This window comes from Gopherus flavomarginatus, chromosome 10, assembly GCF_025201925.1.
Source record: "Gopherus flavomarginatus isolate rGopFla2 chromosome 10, rGopFla2.mat.asm, whole genome shotgun sequence".
Lineage (NCBI taxonomy): Eukaryota > Metazoa > Chordata > Testudines > Testudinidae > Gopherus > Gopherus flavomarginatus.
This window is the reverse complement of record NC_066626.1, coordinates 37940060-37965526: the sequence shown is the minus strand read 5'-3', so window position 1 is coordinate 37965526 and position 25467 is coordinate 37940060. Positions and strand designations below refer to the sequence as shown.

General features: G+C 39.7%; 1 protein-coding gene across 7 annotated transcripts in view; it reads left to right on the top strand.

The window, feature by feature from the left end:
• Positions 1-25467, top strand: part of OSBPL6 (oxysterol binding protein like 6) — a 189003-nt gene that overhangs the window by 122935 nt on the left and 40601 nt on the right. For 2 of the 7 annotated variants that reach the window (XM_050968986.1, XM_050968987.1), the window contains exons 5-12: positions 212-265; positions 1804-1917; positions 2048-2218; positions 2790-2922; positions 4394-4497; positions 5599-5691; positions 11383-11457; positions 15267-15432. In XM_050968986.1, the coding sequence (XP_050824943.1) occupies positions 212-265; positions 1804-1917; positions 2048-2218; positions 2790-2922; positions 4394-4497; positions 5599-5691; positions 11383-11457; positions 15267-15432 (910 nt within the window). The remainder of the gene's footprint in view (positions 1-211; positions 266-1803; positions 1918-2047; positions 2219-2789; positions 2923-4393; positions 4498-5598; positions 5692-11382; positions 11458-15266; positions 15433-25467) is intronic. The other 5 variants (XM_050968991.1, XM_050968988.1, XM_050968992.1 and 2 more) reach the window with 3 other exon arrangements.

The window sequence follows — 25467 nt, the reverse complement described above, 5'->3', positions numbered from 1 at the left end:
TGAGAGACCTGTCTGTTATGCCTAGAAGATAATTGCTGCCAGAACAAATGAGAGCCAATAGTCAATTCAGTACTGCATTTACAGGCTTCTTTCTGGCTCCAGATTCTAACTGCAAGGTGCAATGGGATAACAAAATTGCTTTCATAGATGTGATTTTACATAGTTAAAATTGTTTTGTTTACTAAGAAGGAACTGTATTTTTTTACTGCAGCGCTTTTTTGTCCTGGATAATGGAATGTTGAAGTATTCAAAGTCACCAATTGATGTAAGTAAAACTCAAGGCCATTCTTAAATTTTGATTGAAAGCTTGGCCTGCTATGTGATTAAACCTCGTCGCACTATGGATTCTTAAAGAAACACGAACTAGCAGATCATGGCTGATGGGCTCCAAATGGGTAGTGCTGCTTCCATGGAAGACCACTGTGTGTGCTCTGCATGGATTTAAGATGGATGGGGAAGATGCAGGGCTTAGGGACCAGTGCTCTTCATGACATAGTCTCTTCACTGACTCACTGGGGCCATGCTGGTGAACTGATGTTGACTGGGTCAGCATTAACTTGCATAGCTTCCCACTTTGCTCAGTGACCTACCCCAAAAGATCAGGTTGAGCTGGTGGCCAGGAACACCTTTGGAGAATGGCTCATGGAGAAGCCAGGGTGGTGGCTGCAAGAGGCGCTGCAGAGGCTTTCGCTCGGATGAACCTAACCTCCAATGAATTCATCACCATATATGAGTTTCCAGGCCAAAAGCCGCTCTCCTAAAGGGAGAGTGGCAGGGAAACTCTGCAAGTGCAAACTAGAAGTTTCCAGTACCCTACATGGGAAAGGAAGATGTGATCCATAGTTGTCTGCATTGCTTATTTATATCTATGCTATAGGGTACCTCTGGATTTATTAAACTACTGATGATAAAATTCAGCTCACCTAATTCACCTAATAAGTGTTCCCATTTAAATCAGTCATGGGCATGAAAAAAATATGTAATTAAGGCTATCAGGATTTGGCCGTCTATCAGATATTTGCCATAGCAGAGGTATCTAATATGTTTACCATATTTTTGGATTTACTGTTGTAGCTGATGTACAGTTACAGTATGATGGGTGAAAAAATTAGGGCTACATCTGTGACTATTATAATGAAACTTACTCTTGTAGCCATATTTTATTAAGAATGTGCAAATGTATTGTATTGATAGTCTTTCTGCATTTAGTCAAGACTGTGTTCTATAGCTTTTTTCAAATATAATACACTGTGGACTCCCCATTTCTTGTGACTTAATCAAATTTTTCAGACAAAATTCTGCCCTCAGATTCACTGTGCATTTTGACTGACCATCTGTTTTCCCATTGGGAGATGCACACATGGACAGAAAGTAGGTTATTAGTCGAGCTCTAGCCCAGAGCAGAACTCTGCCTGTCCTGACTTTTATGGAAGTACAGAATAGATTAATTAAAGAGTCATTTATTTGATGAAGGGCCTTGACTGATCAGCTGGAGGTAATTTTAACTCTTTAATTTGGTGTCTATTCTATACAAAATCAAAATGAATCATTCTAAACTTAGTTACACTGTGGTGTGAGTCATCCAGGCTGTTTATTGGAACAGACTCTGGAGTGAACTCCTCTTGGGAAGTGGGGCCCTCTTTTTCTCAAAACAAACCTAGTGTGCCACCGAGTTAGTATTGTTTTCTCCTGTTTTACATTAAAATCTTCTCTAAACAGGAAACAACTACATCAGTATTATTTCAGTGAGAGACAGTAAAGCATTTGATGTTACCAGTCTCTTAACATGTCTTCTGGTTTCAGATTCAGAAAGGCAAGGTACATGGAAGCATTGATGTTGGCTTATCAGTTATGTCAATTAAAAAGAAAGCTCGTAGAATAGACCTTGATACAGAAGAGCATATCTACCACCTGAAAGTGAGTAGTATTGCAACAAGTTTTTATTCTCTTTTCATTCACAAGGGAAATGCTTTAAATAATAGCTATAAAGGATGAAGGAAGCAGGATATCTTTATGAATGGATAATTGACAGTGGCCCTTCTTTTAGGTGAAGTCCCAGGATTCATTTGATGCATGGGTATCAAAACTGCGCCACCACAGATTGTACCGTCAGAATGAGATTGTAAGATCACCAAGGGATGCCAGCTTTCACATATTCCCATCAGCCTCTACTACAGAGTCTTCACCAGCTGCTAATGTTGCTGTGTTAGATGGAAAGGTATACAGCATCCCTTATATGGAAACTCATCTTGAAGTTAGTGTAATACTTACAGCGGGCTGGGTTCCCTAGTGGACACTGGTGGATTCTGGTTGTAAAGCTGGTGTAATCAGCCATGGAAAAATCACCAAACTAGGCAACACTGGCCAGCACTGGGTATGTAGCTGAAAGGTTCATTGATTCAGCATGTCCCTGCTGCAGCCTTCATTAGTGGGTTTCCTACAGAGACCCCATTAGAGCGCTAAGCTTCCCTAAAGCAATTTATACTACCCTGAATCAGCAGGGGTTAATTTGGCTCTTTATTGTTTCATAATGTTCTTCTTAGCAAGCAATTTTTCAAGCTGATGCTCAGCAAGTCCTTTTTTTTTTTTTTTTTTCAAGGGGACCTGTTTGGTATTCCAGTGTGCTGTTCTGAAAAGATACTTATTAAGGACTCTAAAGTCTGTTTCAAATATATCATTTAAATTCAGATATAAAATTTAATTTCTGATTTAAAAGTTAGTGTGAAGATTAGATCAATCAGCAAAGCATGGATCATACCAACATTTTAAATGTTCTTGTTTTGTTTTAGGTTCCACAAAATAGCTTCCCATGGCAACCCCCCATACCATGTAGTAATAGCCTTCCTGCAACATATACTACTGGCCAAAGTAAAGTAGTAGCGTGGTTGCAGGATTCTGAGGAGATGGACAGATGTGCAGAAGGTCAGTGATTCTCTTTCATGTCTTTCTTTATAAGAGAGACTGTTGATATATTATAAAAAATAGTGAAAAAAAAAGTTAAGATACTTCTTTATGTTAATATAAAATGGTGCAATTAAAATAATAAGCTGGTAACATTTAAAACTGTTCATTGTGGTGGAGTATATTCTTTGTCTTCACATTTCTGGATATCACTTTTTAAATTTTATTATTGATTGTTAAAAAAAAAATCTGAATAACTATTTTCAGTAAAATAATGCCATTCCCCTTTTAGGGCTCAGTTCTGCTTCCATTGTCCTCGGAGCAGCAGGTGCTCAGCGCTACTGAAAATTGGCCCACTTACGTAGAATCATAGAACATCAGGGTTGGGAGGGACCTCAGGAGGTCATCTAGTCCAACCCCCTGCTCAAAGCAGGACCAATCCCCAGACAGATTTTTGCCCCAGATCCCTAAATGGCCCCCTTAAGGATTGAGCTCAGAACCTGGGTTTAGCAGGCCCATGCTCAAACCACTGAGCTATCCCTCCCCCACTTAGGTGCCTAAATGGGAATTTAGGTACTTAACTTATATATACTTAGGCTTTGAAATTTGGTCTCATTGTTTGTCTGAAAATTACAGTGATCAAAACTACTGGAGTAAATTTATTAAGATTGTTCATCTTTAAATACATATACATGGCATACTTCAATTTTTTACTTGTTTCATTCACTCCATCTCCAAAAATATGAAATATAATAAAATTTGGTAAGAAGGCAGGGAATTCACTTTTGTTTTATTATGGTTTGTTGTTCTGTCTTTTTTTTTTTTTTGCCACCAAAATTATTTATTTAAACAGAATCAAATGGCTAGCAAAGTTAGCTGAGCGGAGAATCTAATATCTGGCAGAATTAAGTATGCAGTGAGTGAAATCATTGGCAAATAAAGTTGATTGGCAAAATTAATAGGCACTAGGGACCATTTTCCAAATGATGAAACAGGTTCTCAGACTATGAGTAATGTATGTCAGATACCAAATGAAGATACTAAAAGAAAGTAGAATTTGGAGTGATATGAGAAAACATAAGCCTCAAACACTTACACATATACTTCCTTTTATGCACATGCACTAGTGTTTGCAGGGTTGGGGTAATAGTTGCAGAAGTGCCTAGTGATCCTACTAACTGCCAGGGCACAGAAGATGGTGGCTTTATGTTGGTGGCAGAAGAAGAGGGTAGAGATCCAACAAGTGGGTCTGAGGGCTAATTGCCTCTTCCTCTGGTGCCTGTCTCTGTCCCTTTTGCAGAAAGATGAGGTTATCAATTGATGCATAATCCTTATTATAGAGTCTGGACTGCATAACAGAGCAAATTCCAGTCTTGATTTCTTTGTAGCACTATAGTATAGACAATTGTGCTCTCTGCTAGTTTATGATACCAGAGTAAAAACTGTCTCTCCGTCAAAGTCTTTAATGTATTTTGCTTTTTATGTGCGTTAGATCTTGCACACTGCCAATCAAACCTTGTGGAACTTAGTAAGCTTCTTCAAAATTTAGAAATTCTACAGAGGACTCAGTCGGCACCAAACTTCACAGACATGCAGGTAAATGTATTTGAAAACCTGGTTCGTAGATGCTCTAGTCATTAAATACCTTTGGGTTTGAAACATTTCCTACGTATGGCAAAGGATGTTGCATTTTAAATCAGACTACTTTATGTTCTGGAATTTTAGTACTCCTGTGGTTAACAGGATAATTTAGTAATGATTGCACTACATTGTCAACCCCCCTTCCTCCCTTTCATGCACCCCCCCCAAAAAAAACCCACCACGAAAAACATCTTATTGATATAAGATCTCTTACTAATTTGAGGTAGATGGGATTAGTCCTATGTCCTTTGCCAAAAATAGAACGAAAAATATAACTAAATAAAAAAGTATGCTGAGTGCTGTTATCCTGCTGTATATGGTATGTTTAAGTAGAGGTGAAACTTAAGGGGGTGGGAGACCGAAACCTGGAAGGCGTCAAGCACCTCCTGAATAGTGTTGAATGTTATCAGTGCCTGAGCACTCCAGACAAGTGGGAGTTCAGGGTGCTCAGCACCTTACATGATTGACTCAATAATGTAGACAGTCTCGAAGAGCTGAGAGGACTGATTCTGTTCCCACCAATCAGAGTGAGTTTGCCGTTGATTTCAGTTGGAGCAACAGCAGGCCCCAAATCGTGAAGACTTCATTCATTTTTTACTCACTCTTTGCTCATTTAAAACTCCTGTTGACTTCTGTGGGGGTGAAACCCAGGCCCATCGGAACTCAGTGGAGGTGTTTTCTAAAGGTGTTTTGCCATTGAATCTTCTGGGCCTGGATTTCGCTCTGGGAGTTTTCTCTGAGTAATGACAGTAAAAATGAATAAGAGTGCAGGATTTTGCCCTAACTGTTTTGTGCTGACAGATAAAGTACACTTAGTAATTTTGTTAAATATACAGTTAGTTTTGGTATAATGTTTGTCTCTAGTGCTTCGTAGTCTTGTTTTAATTATCCTGTGGCTAACTTCGTAGGTAGATCAACAGAGTGAGCACCAGAGTTTCCATTCTGTCCTTACTCTCCTATATATTGATGTCTAACATTATGATTCTTTACTAACTGCTGTCCTGTCTGTGTCAACTTAATAGTGCTTTGTTGCTTTTAACTATTTGTGTAATGTAGGCTAACTGTGTAGATATTTCAAAGAAAGACAAGCGGGTCACAAGACGATGGAGAACAAAAAGTGTCAGCAAAGATGCAAAAATACAACTTCAGGTACTGAATTCGTATTGTTTGCCTTTCCATTTTACTTGCAGATTAACATGTATACATGTACATTGAATCCTGATGGTTTGATTTCAAGCCTGAGTTGGTTATTAAAACCCTAGATAAGATAGTGAGAAATATATTGATTTTACTCTCATTGTTATGAAGACATTGCCAAGTAGAGAAAGGTGGAGGAATTGAGTGCCAGTGTCAGTTAGGATACAAAGAAGGCAATATGTATATAATGCTCAGCATATTAAGTGTGTAGCTATTATGGAGGACAATTGATCTGGAGGCACTGAGATAAAAACAGAAAACAAGAATAGAATACACAACAAATGCAGCCCTCTTAGGCCAAGTCTGCAGGGAGCTTTACCAGTGGAACTTTCCCCCTTAAAGTTCCCTAGTTGTAGAAAAGACCATTCTGTGAATTCTCAGTTTCCATGACACAAATTTACAAATAATTCATTATACGAGGTGAGAGCAATGTCCCTTTCCTTGTAGTTGAAGCATAAGGCAAACACAAGAGATGGATTGTGTACTGAAATAAACACTTTACACTGGTATTTTAGTCAGCTCCACGATGCCCTCCTATGTTTTGTGTGAAACAACTGTGAATTTTGGGGTCTGTTTGTTGTAATTCTCCAGCAACAGGTAACAAAGCTGCGTTCAGCATTAGATATCAATTAAATTTACTTGTTGTGAATGGCTACATAAATGACTGTGTAAGATATTAATTCCTTATAACAGCTTGTGGTCCATTTAAATACACTGAAAGTAGTAAGAGCTTTGCAAACCTTTGCTGTGTCCCCTAGAGTCAGTTAAGGAGCTCACTGTGATTCATTTGAAATTGATAGCCTGAAACATAAAGTTAAATAATAAAGTGTAAACAGTTACAGTTTCCTGGCGTTAGTGATGTCTATTTACCAGGTCTTCACTATCCTACATATTCAAAATGGGTGACAGAGCTAAGCCTATACAAGTCTGCATGAAAGTAGGATTCTGGTTGATTGACATTTCTAACTGCCTCGCTCTCAGAGGATAATTGCCATTTGAGGCCATATGTTCCCCTGCTACTGCACAGCACAGAGGCAGCAAAAGTGCAGGAGAAAGGACATTAAGGTCCCTAAAGGGGGAAGTGGAGCCAACATGGCATGATGATCTTATCCATCACCTCACTCTTGAAGAAGCCCCTGTGCACAAATATATCACTTGGGACCTGTGAGTTCTGCAGCATGTAGAGGAGCTATAAAGCAGCTACTGAAGGAGTAGCATATAGCCATGAGCAAGACATTTCAGTGGGCCATGCTTCCAGGGGGTGGAACATGAGGGAGCAGTGTAGACGGATGTTCTTCTGTATGGAAACCCTGAGACCTACAGGTATAGATCCACACTTAAAACAGCTCAAATATAAGATGCTGTGAGCGATTTTGTTCCCCGCTCTGGCATCACTGTATAAAGAAGCCCGCAAGAGAGCAGAGGAGAATTCCCCCAATGCAGACTACAACAGTCAACCCTGCGCTAGCCCCCTCACTAGCACAGGGGCATGCTGGAGGAAAAGCCATGGTTGGAAGGGTCCATAGAGCACAACGTTGTGGTCATTGTGGCTTGTGTTGCAAGCCATAGGCAGTATCACAGAGGCTATCATAACTTGCAACCACCTCCCAGTCTGTTTTAGTTATGCTGAGGGCTATTTCTGTCCCAGAATCAAGAGGGCACACAAGTGATTTAAAACGCTGTTGCCTCTGTCTCCCTGAAATGTGCTTTCTGTGCTGCATCTCTTGGCGGCACAGCTCAGAATCTGATCCATCCTGTCCTGAAGCCCACACTCTTTGTTCTTAGCATAGCCCTGGTCTACGCTACAAACTTATGTCAGTATAACTACATGGCTCAGGGGTGAGTGACGTAATTCTACCAATCTGACGCCCCAGTATAGACAGCATTATGTTGACAGGTGGGCTTCTCCTGTTGACAGAGCTACTGCCTCTTGGAGAGATAGAGTACCTGCGCTGGTGGGAGAAACTCTTCTGTCAGATGGATAGCGTCTTCACTAAGCGCCACAGTGGTGCTGCTATATCGGTGCAACAGTATGAGTATTGACAGGCTCTTCATCTTAAGAGGTGATTGCCTCAGAAACCCAGATTTTTTAGGATAGCTTGTCCCTGTTAGGTTTGCCTTAGGGAGGGGAATAGAACACTTGTGTGGGTCTGCTAATGGGTTATTGAGTCTATCCCACAGCCGTACACAGGATGGACTTTATTATTCATAAGCCTTCCCTAACAGATGGGTGTTTGATCTAGCCTTGAATATTTCCATTAAGTGGAATTCCACAGTCTCCTTTGTCAGCTTGTTCCATTGCCTAATGATAGAACCATGTGGAAAAGGTCTTATTTTCTTTGTCTTAAAGATATAACAACTTTTTTTTTTAAAGAAACAGTATTACTTTTCAACGTAGTCATATACCAGATCCATGAATTTGAGTGGCTTTGTACCTTTAGCTTTGTATCTTGTAATAGTTGCTTGAAAATGTGGATTTAGGATATTTGCATTTAAATTTACACTACTTCTATGTAGTATCAGTGGCAGAGTTGGAATTAGAATTGGGGTCCCAGATTCCTACTCCTGTGCTCAACCCTATAGACAATACGAACACTAACAAAATCTCTTCTAGATTTCTATGTACTGTGTTCTACATCAGTTTTTGTAAATAACATTGCTTTTGTTGTATTCCTAATAATGTATGTTTCTGGAATATTCACCCTAGTTATACATTAAAACACATGTTTTTTTTCCTGTGACACAGGTCTTGCTGCTTGCTTTAGTTTCCGTGAATATGTTTTCACCAATTTATGTCCCAATCTCTCAAAGACTTCTACACATGCTTAACTTCACTCACACAAGTAGTCCCACTGACTACAATGAGTCTAATCGCATGGGTAAAGTTTTGCATATGCTTGTTTGCAGGATTGAAGACCTTTTTTGTTAAATTAACAGCCCAAACCTACATACATTTACTTCAGAGAATAGCACTTAATCAGGGCTACATGCCTGAGAAATTATTTAGAGAAACAGGCTGTAAAGTACAAAATGTTCCAAGATTTGTCTAAATGAAATTATCTAACACAAAAGGCTGGTTGAGCTACATTTTACCATTCTGTTAATATCACTTTTGTACAGGGAAGCTTGGCTTTTGTATTCTTTTTTCTGTGTTATGAGTAAAATGTCAATTTGTAATTCTCATGATACCCCAAGGGTTTTCAGAAGAAGAAGATTGTGTTTACCTACTGGAGTTCCATTTTTAGTGCTCTTAAGTTGACTTTTTTTTTAGCTCAAAATAGTAAAATTGCAGGCTTGTTTTACGAATAAAAATTATTTTAAAGATAGACAAAAATATTTATCTACATTCTCTGTGCTAGCCATCTTGGAGAGTTAGCTTGTTGTTATAAAGCTCTTAGCATAACAGTAGAACCAAAGTGAAGCGACCCTTCCATACCCAAATGCTACTTTGACTCCCCTTCTGATTAACATTACATGTTCTTGTTCACTACTGGGATTTCATGTGTTATCTCACTTTGTAATGTATTCTTGAGGCCATATGACGTCTGCCATTTACATTTTAGCCTGCATGCAAAAACCAGCACATTTTCTTTATGAACCACAGTACGTGTATTCTCACGTAGCTAAATTATAAGAGGATATTTTTGGCAGGGCTTTTACAGGATGGGGTTCTGCTATAGAACAAAATCTCTGTTACAACCAGTACAATCTTTCTTACACTGAAGGAGATTTTTTTTCTAGTGCTGGTGTCACATAAAATGGTGGCTGAGGCAATTACTACTCTGCGGGAGTAAAAATTTGATTAATAGGGTTTTTCCCCTTCCCAGTGTCGTCAATGCTGCAACTAGAATCAACCAGACTGTATAAGAAGCAGCTGTCCTCCCGTGCCCATCACTTTATAACATTCCAGCTGAACTTTACTGGGCTCAAGGGGTGAAGGATTTGAATTAATTCTCGAACCAGGGTGTCTTGTACATATGTATAGCAGTGTTCACAGGCCACCAAACTCTGCACTGTTGTTCTTTTTGTTTTATTATTTCAAACAATTATTTGGTGCCCAGGCTATATTTTAAATAAATAGAAGTGTATAGTTCTAAAAATATCCCAGTGCCTGAAATGGGAGGAGATGTATGGAGGAATGTATGTATATGTATTCTTTTCTTTCACATGGACAATAGGAATTGTGCGTGAGGAGAAAATACATCTATAGGCAGGAAATCAGATTTTCTAGTCTTTTAGAAAATGCTGAGATTTCTCAAAATGTCATTACTAGAAAGTAAATGTGAAAGGAGAACGTTTTGTGACAGGCATGGAAAAATTACTTTGACTCCATGTCAACAGTATGAATTTTAAAAAGTCATTTAGAGTCAGTTAAAAGTTGAACCTGGGTATAAATCTTTTCAGGATCAGGGATTCAGTAGTGCAAATAAAAAATATGTGACAGGGTATACGAGGCATTTGGTGCCCCTTGCTTTGGTGCATCCTGCCCAAAGCTAGTGTCCTTTTGGGGTAAAAGAGAAGCACGTTTAGACCTCTGGGAGCTGTTTAGAGACACAACCCAGGATCAGATGTTTGTGGAACCAATGAGAATTGTTCCCCCAGCAGCTAAAAGGGCCGGAATTGGGCAGAAGCCAATCAGGGCCCAGCAGGCAAGATAAAAAGGGCCGATTGCATCGTTCTCTAGGAGACAGTTTGGGTAGGCTGGGACCGGGAGAAAGAATCTCCCCTCCCTTAACCGAAAAAAGCCCAGTCTAGTCAGAAGCCTGCCTATGACCGATCCTTTTATAGTTGACTCAGCGGAAGACTGTGGTGTTTTACTTTTGTGGAATTTAAAGCTTCGATGGCCATCTTGAATTGGACATCAATTCACTTCAGGGAGCTTGCCTTGAGAGATGCCCCAGTGGCTCAAATGAACCTGTGAAAGTGTATTTGTTAGAAAAAAATCATTTTCATTGCTCTTGCTTCACCTGAGGTAACTTAAGTTGTTCTGAAGAGCCACAATAGAACTGAAATGAACTGAAGTTTTGTACTGCATCATTCATGAACATGAAAGAGGAATTAGAGATTGAGGAACTTAGTGGCTAAAGAGAGGGAAACTGGACAAATGAACGTGGAGAAGGAAATCAAAGAGAGCTAGTACTGTCCATAGAGAAATGTTTAGACTGATAAACAACCTCTCAAGTATACACTTGCACATTCCATGATTTTGCTGCATAAGCTTCTAGTTTACAAACCATAGTGCATGTACACAAACAGAATTAAGTGCTCTCTATAACATTCATACAATAGATGGTCAGATGACCCAAAATATTAAGTTCTTATTTTGTGTTTTCTGCCATTCCATAGCATCATTTTGTTTTGCTATCCCATAACTGCATTATGACTATGAAAAAATGTTAAAGGAATTTATTTTTCAGCATTAGTGAGTTCATGTTAGTCTAACTACTCTGGAGATAATTTTAGCAAAATAACTAGCTATTTAAGCCCCTGGCATACATGCATGAGAACATGTGAAGTTAGTGAAATTAAAATCTAGTTAAAGACTTTCCCTCTCCCTTCTCTGATCATTTTTCATCTTCCTATATCCCATCTTCCCTGCCCCTCTCTTTTTCTATTCCCTTCTCTTCTCCCCTTCACTGTCAGGAAGGGCCAGCGCTGAAGGGCCAGTTCAGCACAACACGACGCCGGCAGAGACTAGCAGCAGCTGTGGCTACAACAGTGAGTGGATTTAAAATCAAGGGACAGTTTTAAAGACGGGAAGCTGTACAACTTGAATATGTAATAACAATACTGAGAACATCACCTGCACTTCCTACAGGTGTCCTCATTACCCACTTTTGGGTAGGCCATTTGTGAATGTGAAGTCAACCATGACAGGTGAAAATAAATTTCATGAGCTTGGGTCTCGTATCACTTACACCACGTCTATATCAACGTAACTCCATTGTCTTGAAAGGATTTGCTTCTTCTTTATACCAGTGTAAGTGATATTAGAATCAGGCCCTGGTCCCTCAGTATTTATGGCATATTCTGTATACATATACAATATAAATAATAAAAAAGCAACCATAAATTTCAAGGATGTAATCCCATCAAAGGATTCTGAAAACAGCACACACCAAGAAAGCAGAAGTGAGGTGGCTTGTTATTAAGCCCAGCATGAAATTTCCTTGTGTTATGCTGTTGCATATTTTAATAATATAAGGCAAGCTTTTTTCATTTGAAACACTTTTTGTTTACATTCCATAATCCCAAAAAGTCATATTACTACCACTAGTATCTGTTTCATTTTGTTAGTCATATGACTGCTTCACACAAAATCTGGGGTTGGGAAATGGAAATGATAGGTACTAACTGGACAAAGCTCTGGGACCCTCCCACCTCACAGGATCCTAGAACCCAGGCTCCAGCCTGAGCCCAGACATTTAAACTGCAATTAAACAACCTAAGCTCCACGTGTTCAAGTCAGCTGGCATGGGCCAGCCATGGGTTTTTAATTGTCAGGTAGACATACCTTAAGCTTGGTAGCTGCTCACCCCAGCAGTGGTCATGATACAGAAGCTGGTGTTTGTGTAGACTGAGGAATACAGCACTGTATGTGTTACCCTCAGGTCACATGTGAAGCGTTCTCTTCCCAACCCTATGGGCTAGGAACATCTTACCTTTTATAATAAAAGCTTAAATTCTGCGAAAGCTGACAGTACTTGCTCAGGAAGGATGACTGTCTATGCTGGCTGAGTGGTTATTTCAAGCCCAGGGTTAAAGTAAATAAAGAAAATGTGGATAGATTTGAAGTTATGTTTAACAGAGGTGAGGAAAACTATAGAGAGATAGGTGGGAGAAGGCAAAGAGAAAAAGTAGAATACATGAAAAATACAACAGCAATGACCAAGAACAAATATGTTCCCAGTTATGAGGGGAATTGGAGAGGAAGGTGTAGGAGGCTAGTGATGAGAAACGTAAGGAAAAGTTTAATCAGTATTTCTCAGTCTGTTGGGAGCCCAGGTGGATGAAAGATGTGGTTTGACATGGATTTTTTTCAGCTGTTGTTGGGAGTAACTTGGAAACTCTGCTGAAGGAAACAAACAGAGTTCATGTCAATCAGCTATTTCCTTATTTCTGACTGCTATGTAGCATTCTCTCAAGCAGTCAGCAAAGTGTCTACTTATTTTTCTCATGTAAATGGGTATTTCCTGCAAAGCGTGTGATTATAAGTGCCTGTAAAAATGCAAATGCTGATTCTGGGAGACATTTTAGAATATTTTCCCAGGAATCCTCATTTCAGATGCATTATCTGGTTTTCAACAGGGTCCTGTTTTTATATCTAGTTTTTCAGTCTGGCCAGCTGAGGTGCAAAGCTCTAGAGTTGGGGTTCTGAACTTAAGGGTCATGAAGAAATCCAATGAGATTGCAGCTACTTTCCCTTTCTTTCTAGTAGATGGGGTGGGTGCCCTGAACCTTTTATCTCCTGTAACAGGGAACCACAGAATGGAAAAAGTTGGGAACCACTGCTCCAGGCTGTATTTGCTCAGTCTATGCTGGAACCTAGTATCCAGTGTGTGCCTTGTACATTTTTCTAATCTCTAGGTGTCAAAGCCTTTGAGATTAATTTACATTATTTTCTCTGTTGTGAGGATACTAGCATCTGGTGGGCTTGAGTGATTATAGGTTGACAGAATTCTTAGCAAGGAGATTCTGCAAATATGTTCTCTGACCTAAGAAATGAAAGGCTTTGTAAAAGAATTGTGACTGTCTGAATCTATTTGTAAAATAGAGAAGTCCTGGTTGACTGTTTGAGCGAAATGGTGTTAGCATAGTACAAAATGGAAGGTTGCTGAATGGATTGTGATAGTGCTTCAGTTTGCTGGAGAAAGGGGATTGTTCTCTGTTCCCTGTTAATAAAGAAATTGTTCATGGTATGAGACTAAAAATAAAATCAGATGAAAAATTGTCTTTGTTTGCATAGTTAAAAATAAGAACATGTGAAAGGAGCTTAGAGGAGAAATTTTGCACACAGTAGATACCTGGAAATCTGGGAAGGGTGAGTGAAGGAAGATACACTGATATAGTGTACCAAGAGGTGGAATGAAATCTGATAAAGTTATCAAAAAGGAGCTGGAGGATTCCACCAGAGAGTCAGAAAAATACAATGCATAGTGATTGGGCACAGTTCCCTGAAAAGATCAAAAAAGCTATTCTCCAGCCCAGTCAGCTAATTAAGTTAACAAACTAAGGATCCATCACTAGTGTTCGTGGTAGTTTAACTAATCTGTTGATAAAGTCTATAGTAATATGACTTTTTATATTGCCTGCTGCTCTGTAGGAAGTTTCAGAAAACAATCTATATTTTGGGCCCATTTTTCATATTTGGATACATAAATTACACTCTAGAATGTGGATTTTCAGCTTCTGCACTTGAGGAATCTAATCAGTGCTTGAATGCCTAAAATAGATATTTAATTGTTTAACTCTTATCTGAGTGCCAAAATAAGATTCTGAATGCCTTAACTTTGACACTCACGTTTGAAAATTGGGCTCCAGGAGTCAGATATTTATATATAGGTATATATAAAAATGTGTGTGTATATAATGTAATACAATGCAAATAAAGTATTCTCTATATATGTGTATATATAGAATTTCATATGCATTATATATGTAACTATATGATTCACAAATGTTACATATCTTTAGATTGTAGATAAGATACACAAACACATTATATATATGTGTATATATATATACACATTTACTATATGTGCAAAAATACAGAGGGAGAAAGAAAAGTGGAAATATATAATAAATTAAAAGAAGCCTATTTGTTCTGTTTGATACAAGAGATTTAATATGACTCGGTAAAATATCTCTTTTACTGAATTTTATAGTAGGTGTGCTTTAAATGAAAATGATTTTTTGTTTTGTTTTTTGCTAAAAAGAGCTTTCATGTACAAAAAGAGCCTATGTGATTTTCTATATTGTGTGATCTGCAGATGAATTATAAAGTGAATTTCAGTTAACTGAATAATAATCTCAGGATTTACCAACACTCCTAAAAGTCTGCAAATAATATTCTCTGTGGGAATATTTAGCCATATTTCCAGGTTGATGGAGAAACTAATACATTTAAAATGTTGGTATTGTGACCACCAAATCATTCTTTATAGGGTACCAAAGGTCAGAATGTAAAGCAACATTAATGATTTAATTTTCCAGCGCTCTGCCAAATCTTATGAAATGCTATGTTAGTGTAAATGCTATAGTCAGAGCTAAAGTGCACCTCTTTCTCTTTCTCTATCACTTGTCTATGTTTCACTGAAGGATTTTAAGAGACCTGGTGAATTTTGTACAACTACTGAAATTTGAGATACCAAAAGATATATATTCTCATAATTTTTTAAATCTCTCACAGTGAAACTATTGTGTTTTGTTCTGTGAATAAAGTGTGTGCTGTTTTTACTCAGTGTATTCTGTGGAAGGTGGATACAGTCCTATGCAGTAGCTATTTTCATTGTTAAATCTCCCTGTAGGTCCCTTTCAGTGCTACAATGTCACCGGTTCGCCTGCACTCATCCAACCCCAATCTTTGTGTAGACATCGAATTTCAGACTCCCCCAAGCCAGGTAGCTGACCCCTTGGAATGTTCCATGGAGTACATCAAACTTCAAGAAGAGTTTTGCCTCATGGCACAGAAAGGTAACTAAAAATGTACAATCTGCATCTTACAAAAACTGCTATTTTTACATTTATACTGTTCATGGTCAGAGCTTTTGTCTGGATCAAATATAAATTGTATGAGAATCTTTTATTCATATCTGTTTCAGATGAAGATGATATAAGTTTATTTTTTGAATTATTTTCTATGCATCAGGTACTATATAGGGATAGGTGAATCCTATGTCATTGGAGATTTTGTGAACCTCCTGAACCATTACCGGGGCTTGCAAAACTTGGCTGAATTTGCACACATTTTTTCCTTTTTGTGAAAGCCTGTGTTTTTTTTCTTAGGATAAATGAAATTCCACTGTGTCTCATGATCTTGTACAACTTTATGCATGACACACCAATGGAAGTTATAAAATGTCCTGCTCGTACAAGAATGGATTTCAGAAACTTTACACTGTATCGCCAATGAATGACTGGCTTGTAGGCTGAAAATTTAGGTTTTTAAAAAGGGTTTTAAAATAGTGTAATATAAAATGAAGGAGTCATACATAAGCCACACCAGCATGTGTAGGAATTGATGCACTTCTCAGATGGCTGAAAGATCTTGCTTCATATTTCATACCTAAGCCATTTACTAATAGCTTACTAATGCATGTACTGTTGTGGCTATTATCATACATGCATTGTGGCCATTTCTCTGTCTTTTGTGTAATACTATATAATTTACAATGTCTTTTAGTGTTATTTATTTTTTGCTTTTTGCCTCTGTCTACAGAGTTCACACGTGATGCTGAATGGGTTAAGATTGAATGATGGTCAAAGTGCATCAAAGAACAGTTTGTTAGAGATTCAGACAGCAACAAATATCAGTTCTGGGGCATTCCACTTTTGGAGACATTTAATGAAAATCAGGAATGGGATGAATTAAGCTTGTTTGAAAACCAGATCTATTTATCTCTATGGAAAAATGAGCTGGATTGCATTGTGCTTTGCTCTCTTTTTCCAGTGCGTCTACTTAATTCTCATTGTAGAATCTTTATTACTGGTGATAAGGTAGAAAGAATAATCTGATTTTATTATTTATTATTTGTATTATTGTTGCACTTAGGAGCCCCAGTCACAGACCAGGACTAGGTGCTGAACCAACACAGAACAAAAAAGTTCCTGCCCCAAACACCTTACAATCTTAGTATTAGACAAAAGACAACAGATGTCTACAACCAGATAGGGGTGGGGGGAATACAAGGAAACAATGAGACAATATCAGTTACCATGATAGACTGTGTTCTCAGCACATTAGCAGCCTATTGATTTGTCAAGTTTTGTAGGCTTCCTGGCAGAGTTAGTTTTGTGAATGTTAACAAGGAGCTTCTCCCAAGCCTGAGGGACAGTATGGGAGAAAAGCACAAAGGTGCTTGTTTGAAAATTTCCCACATATAATTTGCAGAGGCAGCAGTTAGGAAAAAAAAAAAGCTTTCTTTAGTTATAAGCCGAGAAAATAAAGCTTTCTTTAGTTATAAGCCGAGAAAATAAGAACTGGAGGCCATTGAGAAGGAAGAAATAATGAACTGGCTAATGTCCGCTTTACACACACTTTTCTGATTATAAGTACGCTCCTATATTTTTGTTTTGAAATGTTCTTTTCAATTGTTTACGCATGATGTAGCAAGTATTTATTGACATCTGTACTCTCAGGGCTGCATCACTCTAGTGGTACACAGTCTATAGTAGCAGCAAAGAATCCTGTGGCACCTTATAGACTAACAGACGTTTTGGAGCATGAGCTTTCGTGGGTGAATACCCACTTCTTCAGATGCATGTGGTGGAAATTTCCAGGGGCAGATATATATATGCTAGCAAGCAAGCATCCTGCAGCAAAAAAACTTCAGGACCAGACTTCAAAGAGAAACTGCTGAGCTTCAGTTCATCTGCAAATTTGACACCATCAGCTCAGGATTGAACAAAGACTGTGAATGGCTTGCCAACTACAGAACCAGTTTCTCCTCTCTTGGTTTTCACACCTCAACTGCTAGAACAGGGCCTCATCCTCCCTGACTGAACTGACCTCGTTATCTCTAGCTTGCTTGCTAGCGTATATATACCTGCCCCTGGAAATTTCCACTACATGCATCTGAAGAAGTGGGTATTCACCCACGAAAGCTCATGCTCCAAAACGTCTGTTAGTCTGTAAGGTGCCACAGGATTCTTTGCTGCTTTTACAGATCCAGACTAACATGGCTACCCCTCTGATACAGTCTATAGTATAACTTTTAGACATATCACTTTGCTGATGTCCCATAAACAATAGATTCAATGGGGAATTGGCTAAATAATAATCTTTCTTTAAAAGCTTCATGTAATTTATAACATGACTAAAGATCTCAATCATCTTGTGTCTTGGTTGACTTTCCATATCTACTGAACTTACATTTTTTCCTTTGGTGGGGTCATAAAAATGTCTCTAGGTGTGTGTGTGTGTGTGTGTGTGTGTGTATGCTTATGTATAATAACTTGTGTATGTATAACATAAGAACACAAGTAGGTTTGAATAATCTTTTTTTCCCCCTAATATTAGTGGAAGTTACTTCCATTTGACTAGCCTCCTTGCTGGTTCCAAGATTTAATGTATTCTATTTTAAGATGAACTTTAAACAGCCACGCATCATAATTTTTCATTAGTTTTTTAGCCTGAAAGAGTGAAAATAGCTTCCATAAATAGTCCAAACTAGTGCTTCTTCAGTGGGCTCATTGTGAGGTTACTGCCTTTGTTCCTTGAGTTTCCTCTTAGGTAATTGTTAAATAAGAAGTCTCATTTATTCTAGAATTAACTAGAAATAAAGCATAAAATGTAACAGTCCTATTGCTTACAATGTAGTGTCTTTGAACAAGCAGTTCCCCTTAAATACGCCTAAAAGTAAGGGCTCACATAAATACATACAAAATAATGTTAAATGTATAGCTTTAAATAAATGCATATTAATATTCAAATATAAATTCTTCTTATATTCCTGATTACTTTGTAATTTTAAGTCATGTCAGACTTGAAATATTAATGCTTTACAGGATTTCTCACACAACATTATGAAACCAACAGCCTCTGTTTTGATTTGCCTGATCTGTGACACAAAGGAACACAAGTAGGAAACAAAATATAGTCTCTTTTGAAATGTATTTGTCTCTGAGATGGACTACAGTTATCTTAAACAACAGGTTAGGACACGAAATGAAAAAATACTGTGCCCAGTTGAAACTAAAACAGGGATTTAGGTAAACAAAATGTAATTACCTAGTTTGAAATTTGATCAAAATACATGGGTTAACAGCTGTACTCTTGGCAACAAGTGTCATAATCACAAATGGTCTGGACCTTGGCTGCATGTCTCAAATAAAAGCTGGCACATCTCCCCCTGTAACCCTAAAACCATGCTGAAACAGTAGTTTAACTCTGATTCACAGGGAAGAATCACTACAGGTCAAGCTCTGGGGAAAGATTCTTATTCTTAACCATTAAACATTTAAGGATGGTTACTTAACATGTGGCTATACAGTAACCCTCCGAGAGCATTAACCCTCTCAGTCCAGGAGTCATTTTGTGGCTTTGTTGGCTTGTTAAACAATTAAAGTCACATTTTACATTTCTTGTATGTATTTTAACCACAGCTGTCAAAAGTGTGAGCCAAGAGCAGATGTGGTCTGGTTGATGCTGAAATCCAGCCCACACCTCTATGAAATTCATTGAGAGCCAGGCTGCCATAGTTGCTCTGACAGTGCTGACAAGTGATGCAGAGTCTAGAGTGCTATTGCTGCTGGATTTGATGCAGCGGAGCTAGATGATTCAGAGTTTGTAGGGTGGGAATTAGAGGCAAATTGAAAAAAATATGAAGAAGTGTTACCAACTCTCATGATTTCATCACAAGTCTCACAATATTTAGTGGTCTTCTTAAAGCCCCAGTTCCTGAAGTCACCTGATTATATGAGAATCCCAGCTTTCATTTAAAAAAGGCAGAGGGGGGTAAGTTTCTAGGCCCTTATGATTGGAGAAAAACTTGAAAGCATGATCCCTAAATGTTCTGCGGCAGAAGGCCTGTTTTAAAAATCATGATTTTTAAGATGGCCTGATGGTTTTTGAAGAGCTGACTTGTGATTTCTGACTGCTTGTGATTGGCAGTACCGTGATAGTCAATGGTATTGATGTAGGGATGCCACTATATATCACGGTAGCTGCAAAGGTATTACTTGGAAGAAATCTGAGATTTGGAAAAAGAAAAAAAAAAAACACTCATGGAATCATAGAAGATTAGGGTTGTAAGAGATCTCAGAAGGTCATCTAGTCCAACCCCCTGCTCAAACAGGACCAACCCCATCTAAATCATCCCAGTCAGGGCTTTGTCAAGCCGGGCCTTAAAAACCTCTAAGGATGGAGATTCCGCCACCTCCCTACGTAACCCATTCCAGTGCTTCACCACCCTCCTAATGAAATAGTTTTTCCTAATAGACCTCCCCCAGTGCAACTTGTGACCATTGCTCCTTGTTCTGTCATCTGCCACCACTGAGAACATGTGAGCTCCATCCTCCTGGGAACCCCTCTTCAGCTAGTTGAAGGCTGCTATGAAATCCCCCCTCACTCTTCTCTTCTGCGGACTAAATAAGCCCAGTTCCCTTAGCCTCTCCTCGTAAGTCATGTGCCCCAGCCCCGTAATCATTTTCATTGCCCTGCTCTGGACTCTCCAATTTATCTACATGCTTTCTGTAATGAAGGCCCCAAAACTGGACACAATTCTCCAGATGTGGCCTCACGAGTGCCGAATAGAGGGGAATAATCACTTCCCTCAATCTGCTGGCAGTACTCCTACTAATGCAGCCCAATATGCCATTAGTCTTCTTGGCAACAAAGGCACACTGTTGATTCATATCCAGCTTCTCGTCCGCTGTAATCGTCAGGTCCACTTCTGAAGAACAGCCGCTTAGCCAGTTAGTCCCCAGCCTGTAGCAGTGCCTGGGATTCTTCCGTCCTAAGTGCAGGATTCTGCACTTGTCCTTGTTAAACCTCAGAGTTCTTTTGGCCCAATCCTCCAATTTTTCTAGGTCACGCTGGCCCGTATCCCTACCTTCCAGCGTATCTACCTCTCCCCCAACCTTAGTGTCATCTGTGAACTTGCTGAGGGTGCAATCCATTCCATTATCCAAATCATTAATGAAGATGTTGACCAAAACTGGCCCCAGGACAGACCCTGGGGCACACTGCTTGATAACAGCTGCCAACTAGATATTGAGCCATCAATCACTACCCGTTGAGCCCAACTAGCTAGCCAGCTTTCTATTCACATTCTATTCCATTCATCCAATCCATGCTTCTCTAACTTGCTGGCAAGAATGCTGCGTGAGACTGTATCAAAAACTTTGCTGAAGTCAAGGTATATCACGTCCACCACTTTCGTCATACCCACAGAGCCAGTTATCTCATTGTAGAAGGCAGTCAGGTTGGTCAGGCATGACTTGCCCTTAGTGAATCCATGTTGACTGGTCCTGATCACCTTCCTCTCCTGCAATTGTTTCAAAATGGATTTGTTGAAGACCTGCTCCATGATTTTCCAGGGACTGAAGTGAGGCTGACCAGTCTGTAGTTCCCCGGATTCTCCTCCTTCCCTTTTTAAAAGATAGGCACTATATTTGCCTTTTTCCAGTTGCCTAGGACTCCCCTGATCACCCTGTGTTTTCAAAGATAATGGCCAGTGGTTTTGCAATCTCATCAGCCAACTCCGTCAGCACCCTTGGATGCATTAGATCTGGCCCCATGGACTTGTACGTGTCCAGCTTTTCTAAATAGTCCTTAACCTGTTCTTTTACCACTGAGGGCTGCTCACCTTCTCCCCATACTGTGCTGCCCAGTGCAGCAGTCTGGGAGCTGACCTTGTCTATTAAGACCGAGGCAAAAAAAGCATTGAGTTCTTCAGCATTTTCCACATCATCTGTCACTAGGTTGCCTCCCCCATTCAGTAAGGGTCCCACACTTTCCCTGATCACCTTCTTGTTGCTAACATACCTGTAGAAACCCTTCTTGTTACCCTTCACATCCCTTGCTAGATGCAACTCCAGTTGTGCTTTGGCCTTCCTGATTACACCCATGCATGCTTGAGCAATATTTTTATACCCCTACCTTGTCATCTGTCCAAGTTTCCACTTCTTGTAAGCTTCCTTTTTGTGTTTAAGCTCACCGAAGATTTATCTGTTAAGCCAAGAGGGTCGCCTGCCATATTTGCTGTTCTTTCTGCACATCGGGATGGTTTGTTCCTGCGCCCTCAATAAGGCTTCTTTAAAATATAGCCAGCTCTCCTGGACTCCTTTCTGTGGTGGTTTGTGAGTCACTTTGTTACCCGCTGCCTCCAGCAAGAGGAAGACTTGCTTGAACTTAATTTGGTGTTAGATCACTGACACCGCTAGCCTGTTAGCCACCCAAACAATCAATCAATCTCCTCTGGACTCTGCCACTCCTGTGTTTGATTTGCAGGTTAATAATAGGTACACCTTGGTCCCTCAGTCCCCTGGGACCATTCCCTGTACTGGCCAGTCCTTTATCTACTGTACACTCTCAGTAATACCAGATCTGCTGTCCACAAAGGAACAGTGCACACACCAGCTTGTATGATTAAACTCAGGATCAGCTCCTTGTGTAATGCCAAAGAACTCAGATATATTTATAGTGAAGATAACAAAATCATCAAAGATTTGAGATTCAAGAGATAATGAGAAAAGATTATGGAAACAAAGATTACATATAAATCAAAATCATAACACAATTTCTAGAGACTAAACTTAACAGGCTAACCTCCTGTCTATAGAAGTTTATCTCACCCAAATATCCTTTGCAGTGTTTCCAACCAGGGTATGTTGTGATCTTATTTTCATGAATGTAATCACATTGCCCAATTATTTCCTAGGTGCAGGCTCAAGGGATGTCACCCTTACCTTCTCCTTATATCTCCAGAAGTTCATTGTCTGTACCTCAGAGACAGGATGACCCCAGTAGCTTATGCCTGTGTGTCCTGCCTCCCTGTTAATTTCACACACACCCTTCCCTGACCCATTGATTTCCTTTGTAAATGACTCTCCATTGTGTTAACTTACAATGCTTAATTTACATGCCAAAGAGAGACAGGTGAATAACAATCTTTTGTTTGACAGAAAACCTGTTTGCCAACTCTGCCTTGATACAGATGTTAGGAGCATGTTTTCAGTAAATGTACATAACTCCTTACATAGTATGTGTACATACATTTCACAATGATATTAATCAGCAGCGTGACCCTGGCTTTCACTTGAGATCTCACATGATTTCAAAATGATCTTGGCAAACTGGAGAAATGGTCTGAAATAAAGAAGATAAAATTCAATAAGGACAAATGCAAAGTACTACACTTAAGAAGGAATAAACAATTGCACAAACACAAAATGGGAAATGACTGCTGAGAAAGGAGTACTAGGGGTTATAGAGGATCACAAACTAAATATAAGTCAACAATGTAATACCGTTGCAAATAAAGCAAATATTCTGGGATGTATTAGCAGGAGTGTTGTAAGCAAGACATGAGAAGTAATTCTTCAGCACTGATCAGGCCTCAGCTGGAGTTCTGTGGCCAGTTCTGTGCACCACATTTTGGGAAAGATGTGGACAAAGTCCAGAGGAGAACAAAAAAAAATTAATGGTTTAGAAAACATGACCTATGAGGGAAGATTGAAAAAAATTGGATTTGTTTCATCTGGAGAAGAGAAGACTGAGCGGGGGACATGATAGCAGTAATCAAGTATGTAAAAAGTTGTTAGAGAAAGGAGGGTAATTGTAACTGGGTCAGCGCCTGCCTCTTGTGAGCACCCACTTTCTTTGGCCGATATGCCTGCAACTACAGTCCTTTTCATGGGGCAGCACCCACCTCTCACAGGCAGCCCCCCATTGGTTGTGTGTGAGCCTGTTTTTGGGTCAGCGCCTGCCTCTTGTGAGCACCCACTTTCTTTGGCCGATATGCCTGCAACTACAGTCCTTTTCATGGGGCAGCACCCACCTCTCACAGGCAGCCCCCCATTGGTTGTGTGTGAGCCTGTTTTTGGTTTTAGTTCTTACATCGGGGTGGCACCCGCCTCTTGTGAGTTCCCCCCTCCCCCAGCTGATGGTTCTCTTGGAGAGTCTTCAGTGACTCAGCCCGGCAGCTGAACTGCATACGCTGTCCCCCATTCCAGGATATATAGTCCAAGTTCTTATCTTGGCCCGGGTGTCAGGCCATAGCTCTAAGGCTTCTTCCAAGGCACTGCTTTCTTCAACCACCCAGCCAGGGCCCATCTTAGTACCCGCAGCTGGTGGTGTTTCAGCAGGCCTCCTTGGGCTCAGTCTTCAACCAGACCAGCGGAGCCCATCTCGGTTCCCTCACTGGCCTGCACAGGTTCTGGGTTCAGTCCCCCTGTGCTTCCGCCTGCCCGCACTGACCTTCTGCTGGTCCTGCTGCTCTTCCCGCCAGCCAGGCACCCAGTCTTCAGCAATCTTCCCTGGGCTTCAGTCCTGTCTGCAGTACTGCTGCTGTTCTAGCCAACCATCCAGTTAGTCAGTCACCCAACCTTCACTCTTCAAGCTCTACACAGCAACTGAAGGCTCTGCTCTGCTGCTTGCCTTTTATCTGGCTTTTCTGGACCCTTATTGGTCGCTCCAGCAGCCCTTCTGATTGGCCGTTCTTCTGCAGCCACTCTAGGATACGTGGAGGACTTCTCACTGCTCTATTCTGGGACAGGATGATGCATGGCAGCAAGACCTCCAGCAGGGGGCCTCCGGACCTAGTCCACCTTGCCACTGTAATAAATTGTTCTCCTTAACTACTGAGGGCAGGAAAAGAAGTAATGGGCTTAAATTGCAGCAAGGGAGATTTATGTTAGACCTTAGGAAAAACTTCCAAAGTGTAAGAGTTGCTAAGCACTAGAACAAATTATACAGGGAGGTTGTGGAATCTGCATCTAACCTGTTCTTAGAAATCTCCAATGTGGAACATCTGTCAGGAATGATTTATATAATACCTGGTCCTGCTTCAGTGCTGGGGACTGGACTAGATGTCCTATCAAGGTCCCTTCCAGTCCTAAATTTCTGTGATTCTATGATACTCTTTGGTGAACCAGAATGTACCTACCAGGATCAGGATGTTCTTATAACTCCCTTGCCAGTTGGCATTGGGGGAGTTCTTAGGGTCACACAAGCAATTAAATTAAAGGCCTGATCCAGCATCCATTGAGATCAATGCAGAGACTCCCATTGACTTCAGTAGGAATTGGATTGGGCCCCAACATAACTGAAAACATTTTACTAGATAAATCAGTAAGTCAGGGAATGGCTGGTTTATCACGTTGGCAAGCTCATGGGATCAGCAATAGACAAAGGTGTGTGTGAATTATTTCCCTAAAAGAAGAATATGTTTGAAATGTGGGGGGGGGAGGGGGGGAAAGAGAGAGAGACTTGAGACTTAAAATATGTTGAACTCATTTTACACAAAAAATATGTCCCAAGCAACTCAACTTTGTATTTGCAGACCAGGGACCATAATTGATTAACTTGATGCACCTGATATAAAATGTACATTTTGAACTGAGAATACATGCATTTTTAGGCAATTCTGTTTTAATATGCAATGACTTATGTTTAATTTGATCATGAAATTATAAGTGTGTTTATAAATACCAGAGTAAATTTATTGCTGACATAAGTGAGAATATTGAATTCAATGGAATTGTCTCTATTTATGAGGTAGAGAATTTGGCCTTCCATATGTAACATCCACATTTTGGGTCACATTTTTCAGACCTGTCATAAAAATTTGGGATGAACAAAGCCAAGATTTAAGATCAAGAGCTTTCTATCTGAATGGGAATAAACATCTAGAAATCTATAAGATTTATTTTAAAGAGAGGTAATAATGTCTATACTTACAGAAATATGGAGAGGTACAAGTGTTTAATGAAGGAAAACACTTTCATGAAGGGAAGGAAAGGGAGCTTTTTAAGCTCACACAGGAGCAGTTAGCACTGGATTTTATT